This window comes from Coffea arabica, chromosome 2e (genome assembly GCF_036785885.1).
Source record: "Coffea arabica cultivar ET-39 chromosome 2e, Coffea Arabica ET-39 HiFi, whole genome shotgun sequence".
In the NCBI taxonomy this organism is placed as follows: Eukaryota; Viridiplantae; Streptophyta; class Magnoliopsida; order Gentianales; family Rubiaceae; genus Coffea; species Coffea arabica.
The window spans coordinates 24,047,001-24,072,484 of record NC_092313.1 but is presented as its reverse complement, the minus strand read 5'-3'; the positions used below and the strand labels follow the sequence as shown (position 1 = coordinate 24,072,484).

General features: G+C 35.6%; 1 protein-coding gene across 1 annotated transcript; it reads left to right on the top strand.

Moving 5' to 3' along the window:
- Window positions 1-16,706: 16,706 nt before the first annotated feature.
- LOC113732068 (very-long-chain aldehyde decarbonylase CER1) lies at window positions 16,707-22,502 on the top strand. The gene is made up of 10 exons (XM_027257672.2): window positions 16,707-16,857; window positions 18,179-18,402; window positions 18,850-19,079; window positions 19,398-19,617; window positions 20,401-20,776; window positions 20,855-20,962; window positions 21,064-21,264; window positions 21,448-21,546; window positions 21,840-22,013; window positions 22,154-22,502. Exons 1-10 carry the CDS (start codon window positions 16,798-16,800, stop codon window positions 22,322-22,324), a joined length of 1,863 nt encoding a protein of 620 aa, XP_027113473.1. The 5' UTR covers window positions 16,707-16,797; the 3' UTR covers window positions 22,325-22,502.
- The last annotated feature ends 2,982 nt before the right edge of the window (window positions 22,503-25,484 follow it).

Sequence of the window (25,484 nt, the reverse complement as noted above, 5' to 3'; positions counted from 1 at the left end):
CCCCACATAATGGTGCAGTTGTACCATTCGGTCCGATGACGGTTTAATCCCCATTGATTGGCTAGCTCCCTATGATTTTGTCGAACCTGTCACCTTTACATGACATAAAAGATGTAGGTACAGATTTTTGCCATCTGAAACAAAAAGGCACGTATAATTGCTTAATTTTTTCGTAAGGGAAAATCGTTCAAAACGTCCCTCACATTTTACAAGATGATTTTTTTCGTCCCTCACTTTTAAAAGTATAATTTTATGTCCCTTACAAATTCAAATTGACCAAATTTGGTCCCTACCTAGGTTTCTGAATAGTTTTTTGCCGGAATCCACCATGTGACTTGCATGTGATCATTTTTTAAAGGCAAAATTGTCAAATCAAATTTTTACATAATTTGATTCATAGTCCCTCATATTTCACAAAATGAATTTTTTGGTCCCTAACATTTTACAAAATGGTATTGTTTTGCAACAAACACTTCTGTGATAAGAGATACATCTAGTTAGTATTCTAAAATAGAAAATTGAATTTGCAGTTGAATTTTGATTTGGACATAAATCAAAGTACATATAAATATTGCAAACCAGAAGAATATATAGAATTCAAGTGTATTCGACCTCTTATCTTTTAGTCACTCAAGCATGTTTGCATATCCATTGACCTCCATCTCTAAGCAAAGTCCCATGGCCACTAGGACGGGACAGTCCCTCCTCAAGTGTACAGGTGGTGGTTACAAAAACCCTTCCCTCCCTACATCTCTAAATCCAAAAAATCCCAACACTTTCTATCAACGGTGCAGTTGTACTTGTTTGGGTTGGTAGAAATTTAATCTGCAAAGGCTCTCCTATGGTCCCATTGAATCAATTTCCTTCCCCACAGAATGGTGCAGTTGTACCATTTGGTCCGGTGACGGTTTAATCCCCATTGATTGGCTGGCTCCCTATGATTTTGTCGAACCTGTCACCTTTACATGACATAAAAGATGTAGGTACAGATTTTTGCCATCTGAAACAAAAAGGCACGTATAATTGCTTAATTTTTTCGTAAGGAAAAATCGTTCAAAACGTCCCTCACATTTTACAAGATGATTTTTTTCGTCCCTCACTTTTAAAAGTGTAATTTTATGTCCCTTACAAATTCAAATTGACCAAATTTGGTCCCTACCTAGGTTTCTGAATAGTTTTTTGCCGGAATCCACCATGTGACTTGCATGTGATCATTTTTTAAAGGCAAAATTATCAAATCAAATTTTTACATAATTTGATTTATAGTCCCTCATATTTCACAAAATGAATTTTTTGGTCCCTAACATTTTACAAAATGGTATTGTTTTGCAACAAACACTTCTGTGATAAGAGATACATCTAGTTAGTATTCTAAAATAGAAAATTGAATTTGCAGTCTGAATTTTGATTTTGGACATAAATCAAAGTACATATAAATATTGCAAACCAGAAGAATATACAGAATTCAAGTTTATTCGACCTCTTATCTTTTAGTCACTCAAGCATGTTTGCATATCCATTGACCTCCATCTCTAAGCAAAGTCCCATGGACACCAGGACGGGACAGTTTCTCCTCAAGTGTACAGGTGGTGGTTACAAAAACCCCTTCCCTCCCTGCATCTCTAAATCCAAAAAATCCCAACACTTTCTATCAACGGTGCAGTTGTACTTGTTTGGGTTGGTGGAAATTTAATCTGCAAAGGCTCTCCTATGGTCCCATTGAATCAATTTCCTTCCCCACAGAATGGTGCAGTTGTACCATTTGGTCCGGTGACGGTTTAATCCCCATTGATTGGCTGGCTCCCTATGATTTTGTCGAACCTGTCACCTTTACATGATATAAAAGATGTAGGTACAGATTTTTGCCATCTGAAACAAAAAGGCACGTATAATTGCTTAATTTTTTCGTAAGGGAAAATCGTTCAAAACGTCCCTCACATTTTACAAGATGATTTTTTTCGTCCCTCACTTTTAAAAGTATAATTTTATGTCCCTTACAAATTCAAATTGACCAAATTTGGTCCCTACCTAGGTTTCTGACTAGTTTTTTTGCCGAAATCCACCATGTGACTTGCATGTGATCATTTTTTAAAGGCAAAATTGTCAAATCAAATTTTTACATAATTTGATTCATAGTCCCTCATATTTCACAAAATGAATTTTTTGGTCCCTAACATTTTACAAAATGGTATTGTTTTGCAACAAACACTTCTGTGATAAGAGATACATCTAGTTAGTATTCTAAAATAGAAAATTGAATTTGCAGTCTGAATTTTGATTTTGGACATAAATCAAAGTACATATAAATATTGCAAACTAGAAGAATATACAGAATTCAAGTTTATTCGACCTTTTATCTTTTAGCCACTCAAGCATGTTTGCATATCCATTGACCTCTATCTCTAAGCAAAGTCCCATGGCCACCAGTACGGGACAGTCCCTCCTCAAGTGTATAGGTGGTGGTTACAAAAACCCCTTCCCTCCCTGCATCTCTAAATCCAAAAAATTCCAACACTTTCTATCAACGGTGCAGTTGTACCTGTTTGGGTTGGTGGAAATTTAATCTGTAAAGGCTCTCCTATGGTCCCATTGAATCAATTTCCTTCCCCACAGAATGGTGCAGTTGTACCATTTGTTCCGGTGACGGTTTAATCCCCATTCATTTGCCGGCTCCCTATGATTTTGTCGAACCTGTCACCTTCACATGATATAAAAGATGTAGGTACAGATTTTGGCCATTTGAAACAAAAAGGCACATGTAATTGCTGACCTTTTCGTAATGTAGCATTTTTGTTTCTCAATGCAGGGCTTTACCAAATAAGTTGGCGACACGGGGCACGTATGTTGAATGAGGTTGGTTAGTAGGAATTCATTATTTATTAGGCGGTGCAATCGACTTTCTGTATTTATTAGGCGGTGCTATCGACTTTCTGTATTTATTAGGCGGTGATGGCGAGTTTCTGTTTGATTGAGAGTGAGTTATTATAGCACTCTCTACTTTGTGCGTGCTGCTATTTTCAGAATTTGCAGTCTTATGTGGGAGAATAAGGAACACTAGTCTAATAGTGAATGCGGAACATGCACGTGACCGTGCCACATGCACAACTGCAAAATATACTATCAAATTAATGGATGATGCAATAAATGTCAAGAATCAAAAGGCAAGAATTCTAGTTGGTTGCATTTGTCAACAATGACTTCGGTTTAGAATGACCTTTTAAAAGAACCGATCGACTTGATGAAAAAGAAGTAAATTACGTGATTTAATAAATTTTTTCAGAATATTGAGTTTGTGAAAAATTTTGTTATTCAAATCTAATATTATCACAAGGATAATTTGAGTATAAAATTTTTAAAGCAAGTAAAATGCAAATCTACAGTGTTGTTGGAGAAGTAATTGGAGGATCGTAGATATATAAGACTAAAAAGGAGTAATTTTTCGCACATGGTTAGTGTAAGTTTTCTTCTTTTTTTTTTTTTAACATGAATATACATGTTTGAAAGTACGATATATAAGTATATAACCTATGTTTAAGGTTAAAATTCATTTTTTATACATGTAGCATGCGTTCAAATGAACCGTGTAAAAAAAATTTTACACTTGAGTTTTAAGAAAGACAAGTTTAGATTTTGACACGTAACCAATTTATCAAATTCTGTTAGTTTTCTTTCTTAGACAGAATATGCGAAGATACAAAGTCTTGGCCATACATCATATAGCAGCATTGGTCCCGAATGCAATTGTTATAAGCATGCAGGTACATGCACAATGAAGCAGCAAGCAAGCTACGAGGATGGACGATGACGATGACAAATTTCAGTTTGATGTAGAGGCATCGAAATAGCATCGAAATAGGTGGTTGGGATGGGGTTTGTAGATTAGGCGGATCATAATTGAATAATAGATATAAATAGGGTAATGGATATAATTGAATTAATCCATTTATAACAATTTAATCCAGCATTGTTATAAGCATGCAGGTACACATGCATAATGAAGCGGCAAGCAAGCTACGAGGATGGACAATAACGATGACAAATTTCATTTTGATGTAGAGGCATCGAAATAGGTGGTTGGTAGATTTAGGCGGATCATAATTGAATAATAGATATAAATAGGGTAATGGATATAACTGAATTAATCCATTTATAATAATTTAATAAAGGGGTCAAAATGGGTCAATTTATTTATATTCATTTAATAAATGGGTATGAATATATTCAATTAATCATTTATAACCTGATTAAAATTCTATTTTTTTTTGCAAGTTATTTGAAAGAAATAACAACATTTTTATTGTGATTAAATTAGTGAGAAATTCAGATTTATCCCCTTAATACCCGCTAAAAATTGAATTTGAATGTATAATTATTTTTAAATGAATATAAATGAGTGAGATGAGTCAAATTGCTGCACGTGAATCAAATGGATCTAATTGTATCATTATTTAAACCCATTCAAAATATATTGCGTATCCAAATCCACTTATTAATGAGCATGCCTGGTCGAATCAATACAAGTAAATTACTATGATTGACGCCTCTAGTTTGACAGCAGCGGACCAGCAGAAATGGCGTCAGCAAACCAGAGGCACCTACCATTATGGTGAGTTTATAATTAAGGCATGCTGAAAAAGACAACTACTATGGATTAAGAAAGTTGGCCAAGAATTAGGGAAGTAAAGTTGAGGGGTCTAATGTAACCTGGATCTTGGCTAGAATTGCTGACCATGGTTTACATAGGACCTGTACCTGCTAAAGCGGAATTCGCAACTGGCTATTATCAGCGTTGATTGGTTGATGATGAGAAATTGAGAACGATGAACAAGATGAAGATCCACACTAATTTGATGAGGTTGAGTGGTATAGTTCGCAGTTTGGAACTGCATTTTTTAATGGTAGATCTACATCAATGACTCAATTCATTAGCCGGTGGGACTAATAAATGAACCGATAACGAACACTTCCGATTCCGAATTGATGTCTAAAGTGTTTTAAAAATGTTAAATACTTGAATTCTTTTTTTTTTTTTTGGTTGAGTAAATACTGAATTCAACTGAAACCATTTTTAGATTGCATTCGTAGCTTGATAATGAAACTATTAATATCAAATACAATGCCAAATAATTCTACTCTCCATATCCAATAGGTTAACATTGTTACAAATGGTGAGTAAAGTCAACATTTTTGCCAACTTATTATAGCTCAACTAGAAAAGACTTAGCTATTTTCAACCCAAACCATTTTTTAATTGCATTCGTAGCTTGATGATAAAAACTATTAAATATCAAATACAACACCAAATAATTGTATTCTCCACATCTAATAAGACGACCTCTAATACAATATAAAGAGAGAGTATTACTGTGTGGTATAAATACACAATATCGCTTTTTAAAATTTCTAATATACCTCTAATTATAAGGGCAACTTTGTCCCAATTTATCCAAAAAAAAAGTTTTCCATAATCAGCAGATAGTTATTTGAATCAGAAGGTAGGTATTTTTTTTTTAGTATAAATGGAAAGGTTCGAAACAAGACCTCTTACTCACACTCCCTCCCTCTCCCGAACCATCCAACCTAACTAATTAGAATAGAGTTATTTGTTTAGTTATCCATTAACTATGACTTCCTCACACAACTCCTAAGTCCCAAGTGTTTTGCTACGTACACTTCCATCATCTTTCTATATGTATTTATATTATAATGGAATTTGACCCATAAACCCATAAAAAACTGCCTTAAATGGACAATTTTGATAAGTATTTTTTTTTGTTAACTGCATACACGTTAGAGTGTACCTTAAGCACTATTTGTAGTAAACGATGGTGAGCAAAGTTAACATTTTTGTCAACTTCTTGTAGTTCAACTGGAAAAGACTTAGCCATTGTACTGGAAGCACTCGATCCGAATCTCACAGGTAGATGAAAACTACTAAACCTACGTATAATGTCAGGCGCGCCAATGACATGCCTTGTTATTAAGGTGAGCATCCCCTTCTTATAAACACCCAGAAAAGAAAAAAAAATTAATTTTTTAGCAGTACATGAACACAAGTTGCTAAATAATTGTCCAAACATCTCGATTGAAGAATCCAACTACCTTTTTCTCATTTGTAAAGATCGAAATACACTGAATTGACTTGTTATTGGACTAGCTAGCTACCATATTATATGCTTTCCTAAGGATAAGAAATGAAATTTATTAATGGTCCAATATTTTGTCCAATTGAAGTTCCTCATATTCTACTTGGTTGCTGGGTTTGTGGACCAGCCCATTTGTGGGCCAAATCACAAAACCAAACACTTTTAGGTTTAAATTAAGATTTGACTTAAAAAGAAAAGTGAGCAGCCGCATGAGGGATTTCATTCTTCGGTCCTGGTGTGAGAACAAAGGCTACAGCCGCCACTTTGAGAGAGACGAAGAGAGAGAAAGAGAGAGAAAGAGTGAGAGCTAGAGAGAGAAAATTCTTTGCAACTTTGAAGCCTCAGTTGGAAGGTGATTTGAAGTCCGATTGAGACAAAATTTTATACACGCGATCCTCTTGTCAAGCTCTACTCATCTACCGGTTCAGATTTCAGATTTTCTTTTCGTTTGGTAACACTTTTCCAAATCTATTTCTTTGACAATTGTAGTTTTTGGGAGTGATTTTGTAGCAATTTCGCTTGATTGGTATTGATGATATTATAGTTAATTGTAGTTATTGTCATTCGAATATTTCGAGTAGACCTGTGTATTCTCATTGTTGTGATAGTGGAGATTTTTAACTGGACTAGATCCCGTGATTTTTCCCAATTTGGATTTTTCACGTAAAAATCTTAGTGTTCTGTGCCTTTATTTTTCCTTACATTTTATTATTACTGTTGGTATTATTATTTGGTGATTTGATTTATTCCTATTTTAACTGGTACTTGGGGAAAGAGAAATTTGTTCTGGGCTAACTCTGATATTGTGTGCCTATACCGGTACTCCTTTCCCAACAAGTGATATCAGAGCAATCAGGTTAGGTTGCTCATTTACACTGGTTAAAAATGAATGATTCGGATAGTGGTTGCATGATAAAATTGAATGCTACTAATTATTCTATTTGGATGTCTAGAATAGAAGACTACTTGTATTGTAGAGATTTGTTTGAACCTGTTCTAGGGGATAAGGGTAGACCAAATGATATGAGTGATGAAAAATGAGCTGTTATGCACAGAAAAACTGTTGGTAATATTAGAAAATGCATTGGTCAGAGTATTTTTCAATATTTTGCGAATGACAGCAAAGCTGATGTATTATGAAAAAAACTTGAAAGTATGTATGAACGGAAGACCGGTTTGAACAAGACTAGTTGTCTGAAGCAGATTACTCGGATGAGATATAAAGATGGGAAAGATATGACTGAACACCTGAGTAATTTTCAGGAATTGAAAAATCAGGCAACTATGTTAAATTTGAATTTGGATGATGAAGTGCAGGCTTTATTATTATTTAGTTCACTATCGAATAGTTGGGAAACCAAGGTGGGTTTCACCAGTAATTCAACTCCGAACGGTATGTTGACCATGGCCATTGCAAAAGAGGCCGTGATGAATGAAGAGTTCAGGAGGAAGGAACAAGGAATTATCCATAAGTCTCAGGCCCTGGTGACAGAAAAGAAAGAAAGAAGAGGGAGAAGCAAAAGTAGAGGACCCCACAACAGCAAAAACAAATTCAGAGACAGGTTTGAGTCAAGGAAAAATATTGCATGCTATTATTGTAAGAAGAATGCGCATTATATGAAGGAGTGCAGAATCCTAAAATAGGAACAAGCTGAGAAAAATGGTAAGGTGAAGGAAAAATGTGATGAAGAGACTACAGCAGTTGTGGCAGCTCATGATGATATGTTTGTATTCTGTGATGATGGTCAGGTGAATATTATTCATTGTGACAGTGATTGGGTAGTTGATTCGGGTGCATCCTACCATGGTATTCCTCACAGACATTTCTTCTCAACCTACACCGAAGGGCATTCTGGATATATTAAGATGGGAAATGATGTCTCATGCAAAATTGTTGGCATTGGAGACATATATTTGGATACAGATATCGGGTGCCAACTGATATTAAAAAATACTCGACATGTCCCTGATATTCGTTTTAATCTTATTTCTATAGAAAAACTTGCCGATGAGGGTTATCATAACTTGCAAGGTGGAGGCAAATGAAAACTCAGCAAAGAAAATCTCGTTGTTGCTAGAGGAAAGAAACAGAATACCCTCTACTTAATGCAAGTCAAGTTGGGGAAGGGAGAAGTTAATGCAGTTCATGATTCATCAATTGACCTTTGGCATAGGCGACTTGGGTACATGGGTGAAAAAGGGATTCAGACACTTGTTCACAAACAACTCCTACATGAAGTTAGAGATAATGCACTTAAATCTTGTGTTGATTGCATTTACGGGAAACAACACAGAGTTGCATTTTAAAATTTTCTTCCATCTAGAAAATTGAATCCTTTAGAATTGATGCACATTGATATTTGTTATATGAAAGATAAGTCTCTTGGTAGTGCTATTTATTTTATAACTTTTGTTGATGACTTTGCTAGAAAGGTTTGGTGTTTTGTTTTGAAATTCAAAGATCAGGTCTTGAATGTATTTAAAGATTTTCATAGCAAAGTTGAAAGAGAAACTGGTAAACAATTAAAGTGTGTACGTGTTGATAATGGTGGTGAGTACAGAGGACCATTTGAAATCTATTGCAAGTCCCGTGGAGTTAGATTGGAGAAAACTGTGCCAAAAACTCCTCAAGAAAATGGAGTAGCAGAGAGGATGAATTGATCCATCACTGAATGGGTCAGATGTATGCTCTCTAATACTAAGTTGCCAAAGTTCTTTTGGGGTGAGGCAATGAGAACTGCGGTCGATTTGATTAATCTTTCTCCATCAGTTCCTGTAGATGGTGACATCCCAGGGAAAGTATGGACGGGAAAAGATATATCTTTTAAGCACTTGAGAGTTTTTGGTTGCCGGACATTTGTTCATATTTCCAAAGATAAAAGATCAAAACTTGATATAAAATCAAAGTAATGTATTTTCTTGGGTTATGGACAAGAATATTTTGGTTATAGGTTGTATGATCCTATTAAGAAGAAGGTGATCAAGAGCAGAGATGTTATTTTCTTTGAAGATCAAACCATTGAAAATATTGATAAAAGTGATAACTCAAAATCTTCAGATGACATTCTTATTAGCTCAAATTCAGATCCAGATCCAATTCCAGTACCTGTTGATTTTAATCAAGGGGGAGCTGAGACAGAATAGAGAGAGGATGTTAATGATGGTGATAATCCTACTGCTGATGAACCTGAACATGAGGCACCACCTACTCCACCACCGTCACCACCAGATGAGTTTAGGAGATCTACCAAAGAGAGGAGACCTTCTAGCAGATATAATTCTCATGAATATCTGTGGTTAACAGATGGAGGAGAACCTGAGTCCTACTGTGAAGCTTTAGAGCATGAGAACAAAGAAGATTGGTTGCGCGCCATGTAAGAAAAAATGATATCCCTGCATGAGAATCATACTTATGACTTAGTGAAACTACCCAAGAGTAAGAGAGCTCTAAAGAATAAATGGGTTTACAGGTTGAAAATTCAGGAGCACAGTTCACAACCAAAGTACAAAGCAAAATTGGTTGTGAAGGGGTTTAGTCAAAAGAAGGGTATAGATTTTGAAGAAATCTTTTCTCCTGTGATAAAAATGTCATCAATTTGAGTTGTTCTTTGCATTGCAGCCAGTTTGAATCTGGAAATCGAAAAACTTGATGTGAAAACAGCCTTCCTGCATGGCGACTTGGAAGAGGAGATCTACATAGAACAACCAGAGGGGTTCAAAGAAAGTGGCTAGGAAAATCTTGTATGTCGTCTCAAGAAGAGTTTGTATGGGTTGAAACAGGAACCGAGATAGTGGTATAAGAAGTTTGACTTCTTCATGATAGACCATGAGTACCACAGGACCACATCTGATCACTGTGTTTATGTGAAAAATTTTTCAGATGGTGATTTTATTATTTTTCTGCTATATATTGATGACATGTTGATTGTTGGTCGTGATACTGTGAAGATTGACAGGCTAAAAGGGGAGTTAAGTAAATCCTTTGTAATGAAGGATTTGGATTCGGCTAGACAAATATTGGGATTGAAAATCTCACGGGACAGGCAAAATGGGAAGCTTTGGTTGTCTCAAGAAAAATACATTGAGAAAGTACTCAACAGGTTTAACATGAGCAAGGCTAAGGAAGTTTCAACTCCACTTGCGGGTCACTTTAAATTGAACATCAAGCAGTGTCCTACAAGTGAGAAAGATAAAGAAGATATGAAAAAGGTTCCTTATGCCTCGGCTATCGGTAGTTTGATGTATGTTATAGTTTGCACCAGACCAGATATTGCTCATGCTGTTGGAGTAGTCAGTCGATATTTCTCTAATCCTGGTAAGGAGCATTGGAATGCCGTCAATTGGATTCTCAGGTATCTCAAGGTAACTTCCAAATTGTGCTTATGTTTTGGCAATGGAAAAACTATGTTAGATGGGTACACCGATGCAGATATGATAGGTGATCTTGACAATAGGAAGTCCACATCTGGATATTTGATGACTTTTGTAGGGGGAGCAGTGTCCTGGTAAAGTAAATTACAAAAGTGCATCGCCCTTTCTAGTACGGAAACAGAGTATATCGCAACCACTGAAGCATGCAAGGAGACTCTTTGGTTGCAGAAATTCCTTCAGGAGTTGGGTATGAAGCAAGAGAAATACAACCTTTATTATGACAGTTAGAGTGCTATTCATTTGTGTAAGAACTCCACATTTCACTTTCGGTCCAAACACATTGATGTGAGATATCATTAGATTCGGGAAGTATTAGATTCCAAGTTATTGACACTTAAGAAGGTACATACAAATGATAATGGTACGGACATGTTTACCAAGGCATTGCCTAAGGATAAACTCTTATTTTGCAGACAAGAAGCAGGTTTGGTGGTGTGAGAACCCGTAAATTTTCTTATTTTCTAGATTTTATTTTATTGAATTGCATGCTTTTCATATTTTCTATATTAGGAAAATTTTCTATATAATTTTATGAGTAAATATGATTTTTCAATCATTTTTCTAGTATAAGTTGGTTCATGAGATTTTAGGAGTGAATACCGGACGTGGGACCTGCTAGTGCGAAAAGTTCGGTAAAATTTGGCCAGTTAGGTTAAGTTTTGTATACAGGATTTGATTTACTAAGTGTTAAGAGATGATTAGAGATTATCAAATGGATTAGTGTGAGAGAGACAAAAGGATAGCTTTGCATTAAATAAGGGTGACAAGTGTCACCTTGTGATTTAATCTTGACTTTAACTACTATTCATTAACTTTACCAATTAATCAAAATTGACCCAAAATCATCTTCATTTCAAGCTTCTTGTGGCCGGCCATCTCAAGAGGAAAAGAAAAGAAAACTCTCACCTTGCTTGCTTTCAATCTTGCTCAACCTAGCAAATCAACCGATTAAACTTGGAATTCCTTCATAAAAACCCTTCGTTTAGTAGTAGTGAGATTGGTTGTGAAGTGGTTTGGAAGAAAGTGGTTCTAAGTTGGCTCCTTTCTTGAGTTGGTAAGGTGAGTAGCTAAGGAACCTCTCTTTTGTTCTCAATAATGGTTAATTAGTGGCTTGTGGAGTCATAGAGGTGATTTTGTGTAAGATTTTGTGCCTTTTGGTGGAGATTGGTGAATTTTTATATTTATTCTTGATTTTTCTATTTTTATATGTTTGATATTGTGTGGCCATGGATGATGGATTGGGATAGTTTAGAATGAAGCTATAGTGCGTAAATTGTAGTTAATTGCGGAAAATTTCCACTTTATGCGGAAAATTCCAGATTAGGGTTTCAATTAACCCTATTCTGCCCGGTACTGTTTGGATAGGAAAAAAGCCGAATTAGCCTTAGGTTAAAATATGAAAGTTGTAGAAAATAATGTTTTATAGTTGTCTGTAAAGTTTCAGCCCAATCCGAGCTCGGTAGCCTGTGAAAAGATGGAAATACCCAGACTGCCCTAGGTAGGAGTTAGGCGGTCAGGGTTGGCAGTTCACCCAAACTGACCGCGACCGTTCACCCTGATGCGTATTGAGTTTGATTTTGGCCAAATCATGAAAGTTGTAGTGCTGTGTATTAAATTTCTAACGGTCCTGGAAACGCCCCAATTGGACTTCGGTAGCCTGAGTTATGGTCGTTTAACAAGAATGCAGTTAGCTAACCTGTTTGTGCGATTCTGGTTTGTACATTGAAATTTTGACCTAGCTACACCGCGAACTGGACTGAGTGATCTTCATCAAAGTTGTAGCCCTTTATCTTAGCTTCGAAACAGTGTAAATTGCACCTCAATCCGACAAGTGTAGATTCAGTTGTGTTAGTTCCGCTAAACAACGTCAAATCTGCCTTTTGTTTTCCAACCTAAATTTCATTTCCGCACATGTCCTAACTTGATTTTGCACTTATACATTCTATTTGGTCTTACTCTAGTAGTATGTAGATTCGGTTTATGACTCGTACTCGAGTCTCATTGTGTTTTATTGTATGTTTTAGGACGTGCCGGTAACGCGGAGCGCTCGTTGGGCAGAAATTTGTGATTTCACTCTGTGTTTGCTTGGTGAGTGTACTACTCACGTGATTGTTGCTACATGGCTTGGTTATACTTGAACTTTATGACTTGAATGCTTATGTATATGAATGAAATTGTTTGAGACGAGGGTGTACTTTATCACTCTCGCGCTCTATGGCTTATGTGACTGTTTACTGCATTAATTGAATTCTACTTGAACATACTTGCATTGGGGTCGTTTGGACGAGTCTCCAACGACCATTACTGTTATCACTGAGCTCAACCCCATTGGTGGTCAACTGAATCGAGCCGGCAAGGGATTGGTCGAGAAAATTGACAAGCCATGGGAACTGTTTATGTGGAATTCTTGAGTATGAGACTCTTGATTCCGGTATACTCGAGTATTATCATTTCTGAACTGATTGGAATTCGGGTCCGGTAGGGATATGTGAGGTGGAAGGAATCGGTGAAAGTGGAGTCTACGGCATTGGTTACTCCTTAAGCGTTTACGGAGGATCAACGGGGCGAGATCAAGTACGGCAAGCAGGAATAAGGGCTCTTGAGAGCTGACCGTATCCTTTTAAATATCTTTATTGAAACGTGATGCGAATTGACTCACTTATTGGATGTGTTTGGATTGAATAGATTTGTGTTTATGTGAACTTTGTTACTTGGGTGATGGTACCTCATTGGGCGAAAACTCACTCCATTAAATTTTATTTTCCTTACAGGGAACCACTTTTGGGGACTATGATGTTTTGAAGCACGAGTTGAGCTAGTTTTAATATATTTTTGTAAAGCTCTTCGATAGTTGAAAAAACCCTAAATGTATTTTGATCTAATTATCTTCCTTTTGTTTTGTAAATTACAAACGTATGTGTATAACACTGTTTAACCCTGTTCATGTATCCTATTTGGTTTGAAAATATTTTCCTGAGTTATATGACATGGCACCCACTATTCATTGGCGGTTTTGATTTTCGTGTTGCTATTTTACAATTTTGAATAGTTTGAGCGCGCTATTACCTTCCGGAATGTTTTAGATCGGATTTAATTGTCTCGTTAGTTCTGGCGAGAGTTGGGTAGGCAATCCGCTGACCCCTTTGGTACGCCTTAGGGAAAAGTGGGGTTGTCACAGATGGAACCCCCCAAATGAGATGGAGGGGGAGATTGTTGGGTTTGTGGGCCAGCCCATTTGTGGGCCAAACCACAAAACCAAACACTTTTAGGTTTAAGTCAAGATTTGACTTAAAAAGAAAAGTGAGCAGCCGGATGAGGGATTTCATTCTTTGGGCCTGGTGTGAGAACAAAGGCTACAGCCGCCACTTTGAGAGAGACGAAGAGAGAGAAAGAGTGAGAGCTAGAGAGAAAAAAATTCTTTGCAACTTTGAAACCTCAGTTGGAAGGTGATTTGAAGTCCGATTGAGACGAAATTTTACACACGCGATCCTCTTGTCAAGCTCTACTCATCTACCGGTTTAGATTTCAGATTTTCTCTTCGTTTGCTAACACCTTTCCAAACACATTTCTTTGATAGTTGTAGTTTTTGGGGATGATTTTGTAACAATTTCGCTTGATTGGTATTGGTGATATTATTGTCATCCGAATATTTCGAGTAGACCTGTGTATTCTCATTGTTGTGATAGTGAAGATTTTTAACTGGATTAGGTCCCGTGATTTTTCCCAATTTGGATTTTTCACGTAAAAATCTTGGTGTCCTGTGCCTTTATTTTTCCTTGCATTTTATTATCACTGTTGGTATTATTATTTGGTGATTTGATTTATTCCTATTTTAACTGGTACTTGAAAAAAAAATAAATTTGTCCTGGGCTAACTTTGATATTGTGTACCTGTACCGGTACCCCTTTCCCAACAAAAAACTACTAAACCTACGTATAATGTCAGGCGCTCCAATGACATGCCTTGTTATTAAGGTGAGCATCCCTTCTTATAAACACCCAGAAAAGAAAAAAAATTAATTTTTTAGCAGTACATGAATACAAGTTGCTAAATAATTGTCCAAACATCTCGATTGAAGAATCCAACTACCTTTTTCTCATTTGTAAAGATCTAAATACACTGAATTGACTTGTTATTGGACTAGCTAGCTACCATATTATATGCTTTCCAAAGAATAAGACATGACATTTATTAATGGTCCAGTATTTTGTCCAATTGTAGTCCCTCATGTTCTACTTGGTCCCATGGTGTAAGACAACTCACTTAGCCAGTTGATCATGCATTAATGCAGTACATCCTTAGCAAATTTGCTTTTATTACATAAAAAAAGAAGGTTAGCACTCCAGGGCAAAAAAAAGGTTCATGTATTCCATCTTTATTCACAATTGACATAAAACAACTACAAACTAGATTAATCTAATAGTTTAAATGTCAAAATTTCCCTCAAGACATAGTTTAGTTATTAGTTTGCATTATTTTTTATGGAGACCTCTACACTCTTGACAATAATATCTTAAATTTCTAGAAAAAAAAAGAGAAACTTTAATATTGTTTGAAGTTGTAAAACTCAACCAATGAACAAGGCCAAAAGTAATAGACAACTCCAAACCATAAAGTCTAGTACTTTACTCAAGCACTACTAAATAATTCATACTCACACGACATTTTTAAAATCATTTCTACTAAGAATTTCTTCCATTATTACTTGATAATGATTTAAGACTAATTTAAGAGTAGAGAAAACTAATTCAATTGAAGAGACAAATTAGAGAAAGTTATAATACATAGAGGGACAATTTCATCTTTTATAATATTTTATAGGTTTTTGTATCATTTCATTAAGCAAAAAAGTTGAATGGAGTGCCGAAACTTTTCTTAGAGCTACCATATCATTTGCCTAAATCTCTTCTTAGGTTTGTTAAAGAATAATTAGCTTGCACCATACTTCTCTCGTTTTGTGGTATTTATTAATGTCTATTTTGCTTTGATACCTGTGTAAAGTTTCTAATCACACGATTCAATTAATCTATAACTATATTAATGTATAATTTCTGATTTGAATTCGTTAAAATACTTGACATTTTCACATAACTAGAGTACTAGGTCAACACACATATATTGGTTCATTTGGTAATTAAGGATGGATCACTTCTTCATTAAAAATCATAAATTGATTCCTGGTGATAACTGAAACTAAAATCACTCAAACATTTTTTATATAATAAAAGGCACTAAAGATTGTCACAACCATTATACACTTTAAGCAATAAAAAATGCATATGAACCACTAAGCTTTGTTCAGTGACCAATAGAGGAACTTAAGTTTCTCCTGGGTGTTAGTTAGGATTTGAACCCTATCGACATCATTTTCATCAAAGAAGTAGACCTTAAAAAAAAAAATGATATGAGCAGCCCCTTTGCCTGCTGAGAGGGTGGGAAAAGCCTATTCCAATTTTTTCTTTTTTTTTTTCGGTTGGCATTGTCCCATCCATGTTAGTATCAGTAGCTATCAAAATTGAGGCCCCATAACAAAAGGAACAAAATTGTAATTAAAAAGTTGTAAATTCTTATAATTGTCTATGAGTTGCATTTATCGTAATCATCTAATTGTGGTTCACATGAACTCTTATAAGCCAACAAAAAATAGAAAAAAAAAAAGTTATCACAACTCTTTACTTATATAGCTTTTACGGAGTACAGGATGAAAGCAATGAACTACCTTTTTTTTTTTATATATACAAAAAAAGTTTGATGGATTCAACTCCAATCAATACAACGGATCAAAATATGCCCTCGAACCATAGGATGCTTCAAAGTTTTTTATAAATTATTTATTTAATTCTTACATTATCAGTAAAATTTAAATATACGATAAACAGTGATCGTACTTATTAATAGAGCCAACTTATGCTGGTGAAGTGATGAGCCGTCAATCGAAGAGTACGTAGCAAATTTACTTTGCTCTAAGCGAAGAGTACGGTAACAATACTGAGAGTAAATGCAAAATAAACTAAAAAGGCTGCAAAAACCGATCCCTCAGTAAATGAATAGCATTGCTGTGAAGTGCTACGTGTAGGTGTAGTTAGGAGTTTGGTGAAAAGTAAAATCGAGTGATTGCATTCATGCATTTTTTCTATAAATTGCGACATCAAAGTAGACATTCTAAAGATACAATACACGGCTGAGAAAGCCTGAGAGAACTCTAGAAGAAAGGTCTACTATGGCTTCTAAACCAGGGATACTGTACAACTGGCCATGGACTCCTCTAGGCAACTTCAAGGTACTTGTTTTTTGCTCATTTTCCTCACTGTTTTGGTGAATATACAATGCTTGTTCTAGACAGTTTAAAGTTATAGCTCATCATTGCATTTTTTTTTAAAGCAAGAAACTGTTTTGATATGTTTTTTTTAATGCTATTTGCTTATTCTTTAAGTTGAAGAAAAATTTATCTGACTAGTAGGTGCTTCTGAACCCAACTTTTAGCTTTTTAAAAAACTGCAATTAGAGCCTAGCCTTTGGGAACAATCAGACTTTGGTCTCTGAATCAGAATGTAGCGAAGCAAGGCGTCAAGAAAACGATGATGAATTGGCAGTTGGCTTTAGAATGGGGTTTAGATATGTCCATTTTTGTTTTGAGTCTGCTATGTTCTGTTAACTTTTAGTATATGTATAGAGTTGTATAGGTGTAGTAATGGACTGTAATCCTCTTTGTAACCATTTCATCCTCATTCTGATCAATGGAAAATTTTCTTTTATGCAGAGAAAAAAGAAAACCAAAAAAAAAAGAAAAAAGAAAAATTCTATGTTGTGAGGTTCTACTACATCGATTTCCTTTCCTTCTTCTTCTTCTTCCAATTTTGTCCTGTGATGTCAATCCCAGATGTTTTTGCAGCAAGCTTAAGGGACCAATAGTGTACCGAATTTTGACAGCTTGCTGGAACTTAATTACATACGACTATTGTGACAAAATGCGCCTTTGAGAGCTGGTAGCAAGGACTAGTGTTTGTCCAAGGGCAATTCGGGCAATTCATAAAGAAAATCTTGTGCGACATTGTTGCCCTTCAGCCTAATGTAATGTCAATTAGAGTCTCTTCTGTTTCTTAGCCATAGTCTTTATGGTTCCTTTCCAAGCATGACACTACTTGGAAAAAGTACAGATGAAGTATGAGTATAAGGGCCACTAAGCCTTTGGCTGGTGGTCTTGTCATCTGTCAACCCTTGCCTTTCACCTCCTTGCCTTTCACCAATTTTTCATTATACATAACTGGAGTTTCTGCTCACATCGAGTCCTCCTCCCTTCTCCCTCTAGATTAGATTATGACAAAAAAAAAGTACGAATATAAGAAAGAATACGGATGAGCATTTAATGAATATGGATGCAAAAGTATAGCAATATTATTGTCCCTAACTTTCAGTCCTTTTCTCGCCAAATATTTGCATATATAGACTTATACTACATGATATTTTCATGTACATCACATGAATGTTAGATTTGCACTTTATGAGATGTAAATACTTGTTTGTTTATATATTTCAGTATATTAACCGTATATCTGTTTTTTTCTTTTCTTAATTTTATGCTGATTAATTGGTGAATCAAGTACGTTGTTTTGGCTCCTTGGGTGATCCACCACACCTATCCCTACATGGTAAAGGATGCAAGCGGCAGAAACCTTCCGATGTTTCTCGTTTTTCCATTTCTGCTGTTAAGGATGCTCCATAATCAGATCTGGATTTCGTTCTCTCGCTATCGAACAGCCAAGGGCACCAACCGGATTGTTGATAAGAGCATTGAATTTGAGCAGATTGACAGGGAAAGAAACTGGTGCGATAGCTAACTTCTTTCAATTCTACAGCATTTGTGGTGCAATCTCATCAATGGCTGATCACGAGTTTTAAAAAGTGCATATACTCACGTTCCAAACTAACCAACCGTTTGGATTAACTATATTTTTTGGCATGTTTTTGAAAAATTTTACTGTAGTGGAGTTTTTATAGTATATTTTGGAATATTTTTAGAAAATATTTAGAAATATTTAAGAGCAGTAGAGTTTTTAAAACATATTTTGGGATTTTTTTAAATATTAGAAAAAATTAGACTACTTTTTAGAGTACCTTTTAGAGTATTTTTTATAGTATTTAAAAAACTAATTTTTGAAAAACTGAAGGATCCAAACAGCTAAGATCTAGTTTAATTTGTGTAGAATTTTCCTTTTTTTTTTCTTTTTTTTGACATTAGGATGTATTAAAATTTAACTTTATACGTAAACAGGGACGACAATATTATCTTTAATGGGATAGTATTCTATATGGTGGCCACGATAAAGAGTACTGCAAACATGCCCATTTGGAGGACAGATGGGGTGATCATCACAATTCTGTTACATCTTGGTCCTGTGGAGTTCCTCTATTACTGGCTGCATAGAGCATTGCACCACCACTTCCTCTATTCTCGTTACCATTCACACCACCATGCTTCAGTAGTCACTGAGCCTATTACATGTAAGAGATTACTTATTCTTAGCAGTGAGTTTGAATTCTTAGCACAAGTTTTTTTTTTTAGTCCTACCATCCCTCCTCACCTTTTTTTTTTTTTTTTTAAAAAAAAAATTCCGACTTCTTCCCGTACCTTTTCCACCCTAATTGTCAGGATTCGAGCCCTGAATGTAACAGTGAGAAAGACTCTCTTAACTGGTCAATAGGTTACAAATGAAGATATCTATTTCAGTAGCACCACCAAAAAAAAACAAAAAGGGTTTACATCTACTTACAATTGTTAGTCACAATTTAATGATAATTAACAATATGATGGTGTTGCAGCTGTAATTCATCCATTTGGAGAACATGTGGCCTATTTCTTGCTCTTCGCAATCCCATTGGCCACAACATTTTTCTCCGAGACAGCCTCTATTGTTTCATTTATTGGTTACATCAGTTATGTTGATTTCATGAACAACATGGGGCACTGCAATTTTGAGCTCATTCCAAACTGGCTCTTCTCCATCTTTCCCCCTCTCAAGTATCTCATGTACACTCCCTCGTAAGTCTTCACTGGCTCTGCTCGTAGTCGAATAATTTTACATAGCATTTCTCGGTAGGTTTTTTTTTCTTACTCTACATTCCTAAAGTGCAATGGATCACATGTGGAGGGCTTTCATCCGTGATGCTCTAACCATATTTTGAAGTTAGAGAACAGGGAATAAAGCGGCAAATTAATTGTTCATCTACCATCAAGCAAAAGACCAGTAATCTTCTTTATGGTTCATTAGTGTTGGACTGCAAGGACCACGATTTCCTTGGCAAAAGATAGAACTCACCGTTCATTATGAAGTTATCTCAAGAGCAAAATATTGCTTCCTTTGTTCGCCACTGAAACATGTCCATCATTTGGATCTTTTTAATTTACATTTACAATTCTGCCAAATTTGTAGGTAACAAATATGGGACTTTGTTTTTTCCTACCATCATCAGAAAAACTGAAGAGAGACAGATATATATATATATATGTCTGTGTCTATGTGTGTGTGTGTGTGAAAGAGAGGAAGGGAACGGTTTAGGTGGTAAACTTATACTTTAAACATGATATTTGCATCTTTCTTGCCATTGATACTTTACGACTTTGGTTATGCAAAAAATATAAATGTCTAGTAATTGAGATCATGCTCCACTGAAGTTGAAATATTTTATCACTGTGTTTGGGGAAGCTTTTACTTATGTGAATAAGCTTCAGCTTGAGCTAACTGCTACAGGCTATGTGATTTCATTCTATTTTGATGAATTAAGTGTTAGATGGATTCAACTAACATTTCCTTTGATGCTTCAGGTTCCATTCCTTGCACCATACCCAATTTAGAACCAACTATTCACTTTTCATGCCACTATATGATTACATCTATAATACAATGGACAAGTCTACAGAGAGTTTATATGAGAGCTCACTCAGTAGACAAGAGGACTCTCCAGATGTGGTTCATTTAACACATTTAACAACACCAGAATCCATCTATCATCTAAGGCTAGGCTTTGCATCCCTAGCCTCTCAACCCCATGATTTCAAATGGTACTTCTATTTCATGTGGCCACTGACACTTTGGTCCGTTATGCTCACTTGGATTCATGGTCGAACAATTGTTGTTGAAAGGAATGTCTTCAAAAATCTGAAATTGCAGACCTGGACTGTACCAAAATTTACCATTCAAGTAAGACATCTTTTATCTAAGGGTTTGCTTGTATGTTAAGTAGTTGGTTCTTGCATTTAACTTCGACTTAATCTGCAGTACTTTGCGCAATGGCAAAGAGAGTCTATCAATAGTCTTATCGAAGAAGCCATATCAGAAGCAGAGAATAAAGGGGTTAAGTTGTTGAGTCTTGGGCTACAGAATCAGGCACGGTTTTCGATTTTTTATATGCTCTACTATTTGAGTGCTGTATTTTCTTCAAGGCCATTAATTTTATTTTGAGGTAAACGTATTCTGCTTTGTTCCAGGCGGAGGATCTGAATGGAAATGGAGAGCTTTACATAAGAAGGCACCCCCTTCTGAAAGTGAAGTTGGTAGATGGAAGTAGTTTAGCAGTTGCAATTGTACTAAACAGCATTCCGAAAGGAGCAACAGAAATTGTCCTCAGAGGAAATCTATCCAAGGTTGCTTATTCAATTGCCCTTGCATTATGCCAAGGAGGAACTAAGGTATTATTGAAAACGAGAATGCATCGATATCCATAATATCTTTACTCATCCTGCTCTGAACCAAATGTTTTGAACTCCAGCTTAAGTGTTTTAGCTCGAAACTGGAATTACTCCAAGGGGTCTGTGTACGCTGAATTTTCCATATTCGAATCTTAAATCCATGATCAATTGCAACAATTTCAGGTAGGCACCATCCGCGAGCATGAGTACAAGAAGCTTAAAGCAAGGCTTAATCCAGAGGCTAGAAGTAATCTGGTCCAGTCAAAACATTGTGCTACAAAAGTAAGCATCAATCTCTTTCATGTCCTGGCCATATTAGCTTCGCACCAACCCAAAAAGTATTCATCATAGAAATGAATGAAACGAGAAAACGGGAGCATGAAACACCCTGTTAAGGTTGGGATTGCCCAGCCATAAAATGATTCAGCTGGTTCTCTACCGTTTCCCATCTTGCATTCAAATTGAATACGTAAAACTTTTACAAATTAATGCACCAGAATATAGGTGAAAAACACTGTTATATTTGTTCATAAAATGGAGCAGAAATTGAACATATATGCTTCTTGTTTTTTCAGGTTTGGATAGTGGGAGATGGATTGACTGAAGAAGACCAAATGAAGGCATCAAAAGGCACTACTTTTATTCCCTTTTCACATTATCCTCCAAAGAAAATGCGCAAAGACTGTTTCTACCACCATACACCATCAATGTTGGCTCCCAAGCATCTTGAGAATTTGGACTCTTGTGAGGTTAGTCGTGCGCAATATTTGCTCATAACTACATGAAAGCCCATTTCTTTGTCCAAAATACGAATGTTCTGCATCATTCTGACCGAAATACAACTGATAATAAAAAGATTCCACCATTTCTTGGTTTTGTTTTCTGTCAGAATTGGTTGCCCAGGAGGGTGATGAGCGCTTCTCGTGTAGCTGGAATATTGCATGTTTTGGAGAATTGGAATGTGAACGAGTGTGGAAACATGATATTCAACATCGAGAAGATCTGGCAAGCCAGTATTCACCATGGTTTTCGTCCACTGGCGGTGACGCCCAAGGCATAATCCGACTCCAAATGAACTCGCACTGTCTTTCGAATCAGTCATATGATCATCTTTATAAAATTTAAGCTAGGCTATTGTTCTATTTCTGGTTACTATTCTGCTTCGTTGATTAAGTTATGATAAGACTTGATATTCGGGTTGTACTCAACTTCACTTCACTGTAAGGAATTTATGCTAAGCAGGATATGTCATTTAGCATTACATACAAATAGGGATTGGTGGCACCCGCCCCGCGGGGCAGGCGGCGGCGAAGTATTCCCCCGTATACCCCTGCTCCAGCCCCCGCCCCCGCCCCGTCGCTCGTTAAAAAAAGTAAATAAATAAATGTATATGATTATATATATAATATTTAATTTAATTAGTTATAAAATTATAATAATGATATTATTAGTTATAAGTATTATATAATATATATTAGTATATATAATATAATTATATTAATAATTATACATGTCTTTTAATAGAAATTATTAATTAGTTATACTAAATTTACTAATATATTTATACTAAATTCGTAATTATACTTAACACAATAACACTTTTTTTCTCAAAAAAAAAATATAATAATGCCTTAGTAATTGTATTTGTGTCAAAAATAAAAATTTGACTATTTTAATTGTATTTATTTTATTATGTTGGATTGTATTCAAATAGTTTTTGTTTTATTGTTTTTATGGGTTTCAATTGTAAAATTACAATGAATAATAATTTGGTGATATATTGATATTTTAATACTTGATTATTCGTTAAAATTTAACTATAAAAAATTATATGACAAATTTTTATTAGCCCTGCGGATACCCCTGCGAGGGAAGTGGGGTGGGGGCGGGGGGAATTAGTGGGTAGCAGGGCAGGGACGGTGGAGGGGTCCCGCGCCCCAACCCTGCCCCATTGCTATTCCTACATACAAATTCCCTTCAATTCCTTTTGTTAGCTTATTTTGGGGTCAACTAATTTCAGTGAATGTGTAAAATACAGTCTACCTTGCCAAATAAGGCTCTAAGCGAGTGTTATTCAACACGAAATTTTCGAATACTAGCTCCTGGCTTCTTATGTATATGATAATTGTGTAGATAAAAGTCATTAATGGAAACAGGCTTAAAATGTTTAGAGGTTGTTTTCTCTTCTTGCCAGCCGCGTGTGCATGACATGTGAACAAATTTAAGTCTCAGAGGGAAGAGATCGTTGCAATTGAATATTTAGGGACAAAATGACGAAAAGAATTTGTATCACAGCCCCGTCTCAAACTATCGCAGATCCAAATTGGCTGTGATTTACTTCACCCGGTTGCTTCTGCACCATGATCCAATTTTTTACACTGAAAAATTATTTTCAAAGGATCCTCGACTATCTATGCCAAGATTTGCGCTGCTTAATGTAGGTCCAAAACGTCGATGAGATTTTCGAGTTGACCTGTATATTTAACGTATTAACTCCGTTATCGAAACTCAAATTAATTGATAAGAACATTAGTTAAATAATGAAATATCTGATTCGACTTTCAAATTCTCTTCTTTATCCTAGATTTGAAGTCTCTCGAATTTTTTTTTTTAAGAAAAGTACTATCCTACTTGGGCAGTTTTTTTTTGGCTGTATGCTTCCTGCAAAGTCCAAACTATACTATTGATATTAGACCCCAAAAAGCAGTAATTATATAATCTCTCTATGTTTTCTTTTTAAATTTTCCTTGAAGGAAAATTATCCAACTTTCGTGGAGCATAAGGTATCAGTGCATCACCAGACAAGTAAGTACTGAGTTTTGATTTTTATTTCTATTTTTTGGTACAGGAGCCTTCGACTTTATTCTCCACTTATCAAAAATTCAAATGTTCAATATTAGACTGTAGATTTCAGAAGTAGGTGCCGCAGCTTGATCAGCAATTTTCTCTCCCTTCGCTGTGACAGAAAAACAGAAGAAAAAACATTATAGTAACTATTAAAACAGGTTAATATGCAAACCTAATAATCAGTAAGAGAAAGAATGCTGAATATACCCCCAAAAAAAAAAATTCTTTTTTATAGGAAGTGTGTTTGAATTGTAAATTATTTGAGATATTTTTACTGTAGCATTTTTTATGATGTGATGTATGTGAGATAAAAAGGTAATTGAGAAGATAAAAAGGTGTATTGAAAATTGTAACGGTGATGACAAATAATTTCCTGTCTATGAGTTGTCAAAAACTGTTGCTTCTTCGTACATTCGTACATCAATTTATTGTGCGGCTCCAATTCACAATGTCATTGACAACACCACCCAGACATATCACCATCATTTTGAATAAAGAATACAGGCATCTAAATAGAAAAACTTCTATTCTAGAGCACAACGATTTATGGCAACAGGTACCACATTAATTTCTGAAGAAACAATGGAAAGCATTCCTCTTACTTCATTGTCAGGCTCAAATCTTTTGTATCTGAGCATGCATAAATACAACCAACGACTCTACTCTTAGGGTAGTTGGTACCAAAAGAGTTTTAAAACTCTATTCGAGTGTAACTTAAGAGATCAAATCCCTTGACTTACATTCTAATATCTAGACCATCCTGAAAATTTCGCTAGCGAATGCGCACCCGTCTGAACCGGTAGTGGTTCACTGGGTTCTTCTTTGACCTTTTTAAGTCCCTCTCCCCTTAATATATATAGAATAGGAAAAAGTATATGATAGAATCTATCGTGTCGGCAAAAAAAAAAGCATGCATGAATACATTTGAGCGTCAAAAGTCCAACTCAAATATTTGCTAATGGTGCTTTGATTGTTTTTTTATGTAATTGAAAAATACAAAAAAAAAAAGCCCATTTCATTGCTAATTTGCAATTACAACTTAAGAGAAGAAGAGGCGGTGGTCATAATTATAATGAAAGCATAAATATAATTTCGCGTTCTTATATAATCAAAATAGTTGAAAGGTATTCTGGTAAAAAAATTAAGGTTGAAATCTCATAACTAAGAGATTTTAGTTCAAATCCTCTTTCCCACTTTCACTTTCTTAAAACAATTACTAAAAAAAAAAGGGTTAAAAGGGAGTGTCAGTACCACCTTTAAACTGCGAAATATCTTCAAATGCGCCCCACGCACTACCCCCCCCCCCCCCCCCCCCCCCAAAAAAGAAAAAGAAAAAAATTGGTTGGTGTGGACAAGTCTTTCGAAGTTGACCA

Excerpts from the sequence above, each read along its gene's own strand:
- LOC113732068 (XM_027257672.2), top strand. The coding sequence starts at position 16,798 with ATGGCTTCTAAACCAGGGATACTGTACAACTGGCCATGGACTCCTCTA. Across the intron at positions 21,265-21,447 it reads TATGCCAAGGAGGAACTAAG|GTAGGCACCATCCGCGAGCA; the intron begins GTATTATTGAAA and ends CAACAATTTCAG. Across the intron at positions 22,014-22,153 it reads AGAATTTGGACTCTTGTGAG|AATTGGTTGCCCAGGAGGGT; the intron begins GTTAGTCGTGCG and ends GTTTTCTGTCAG.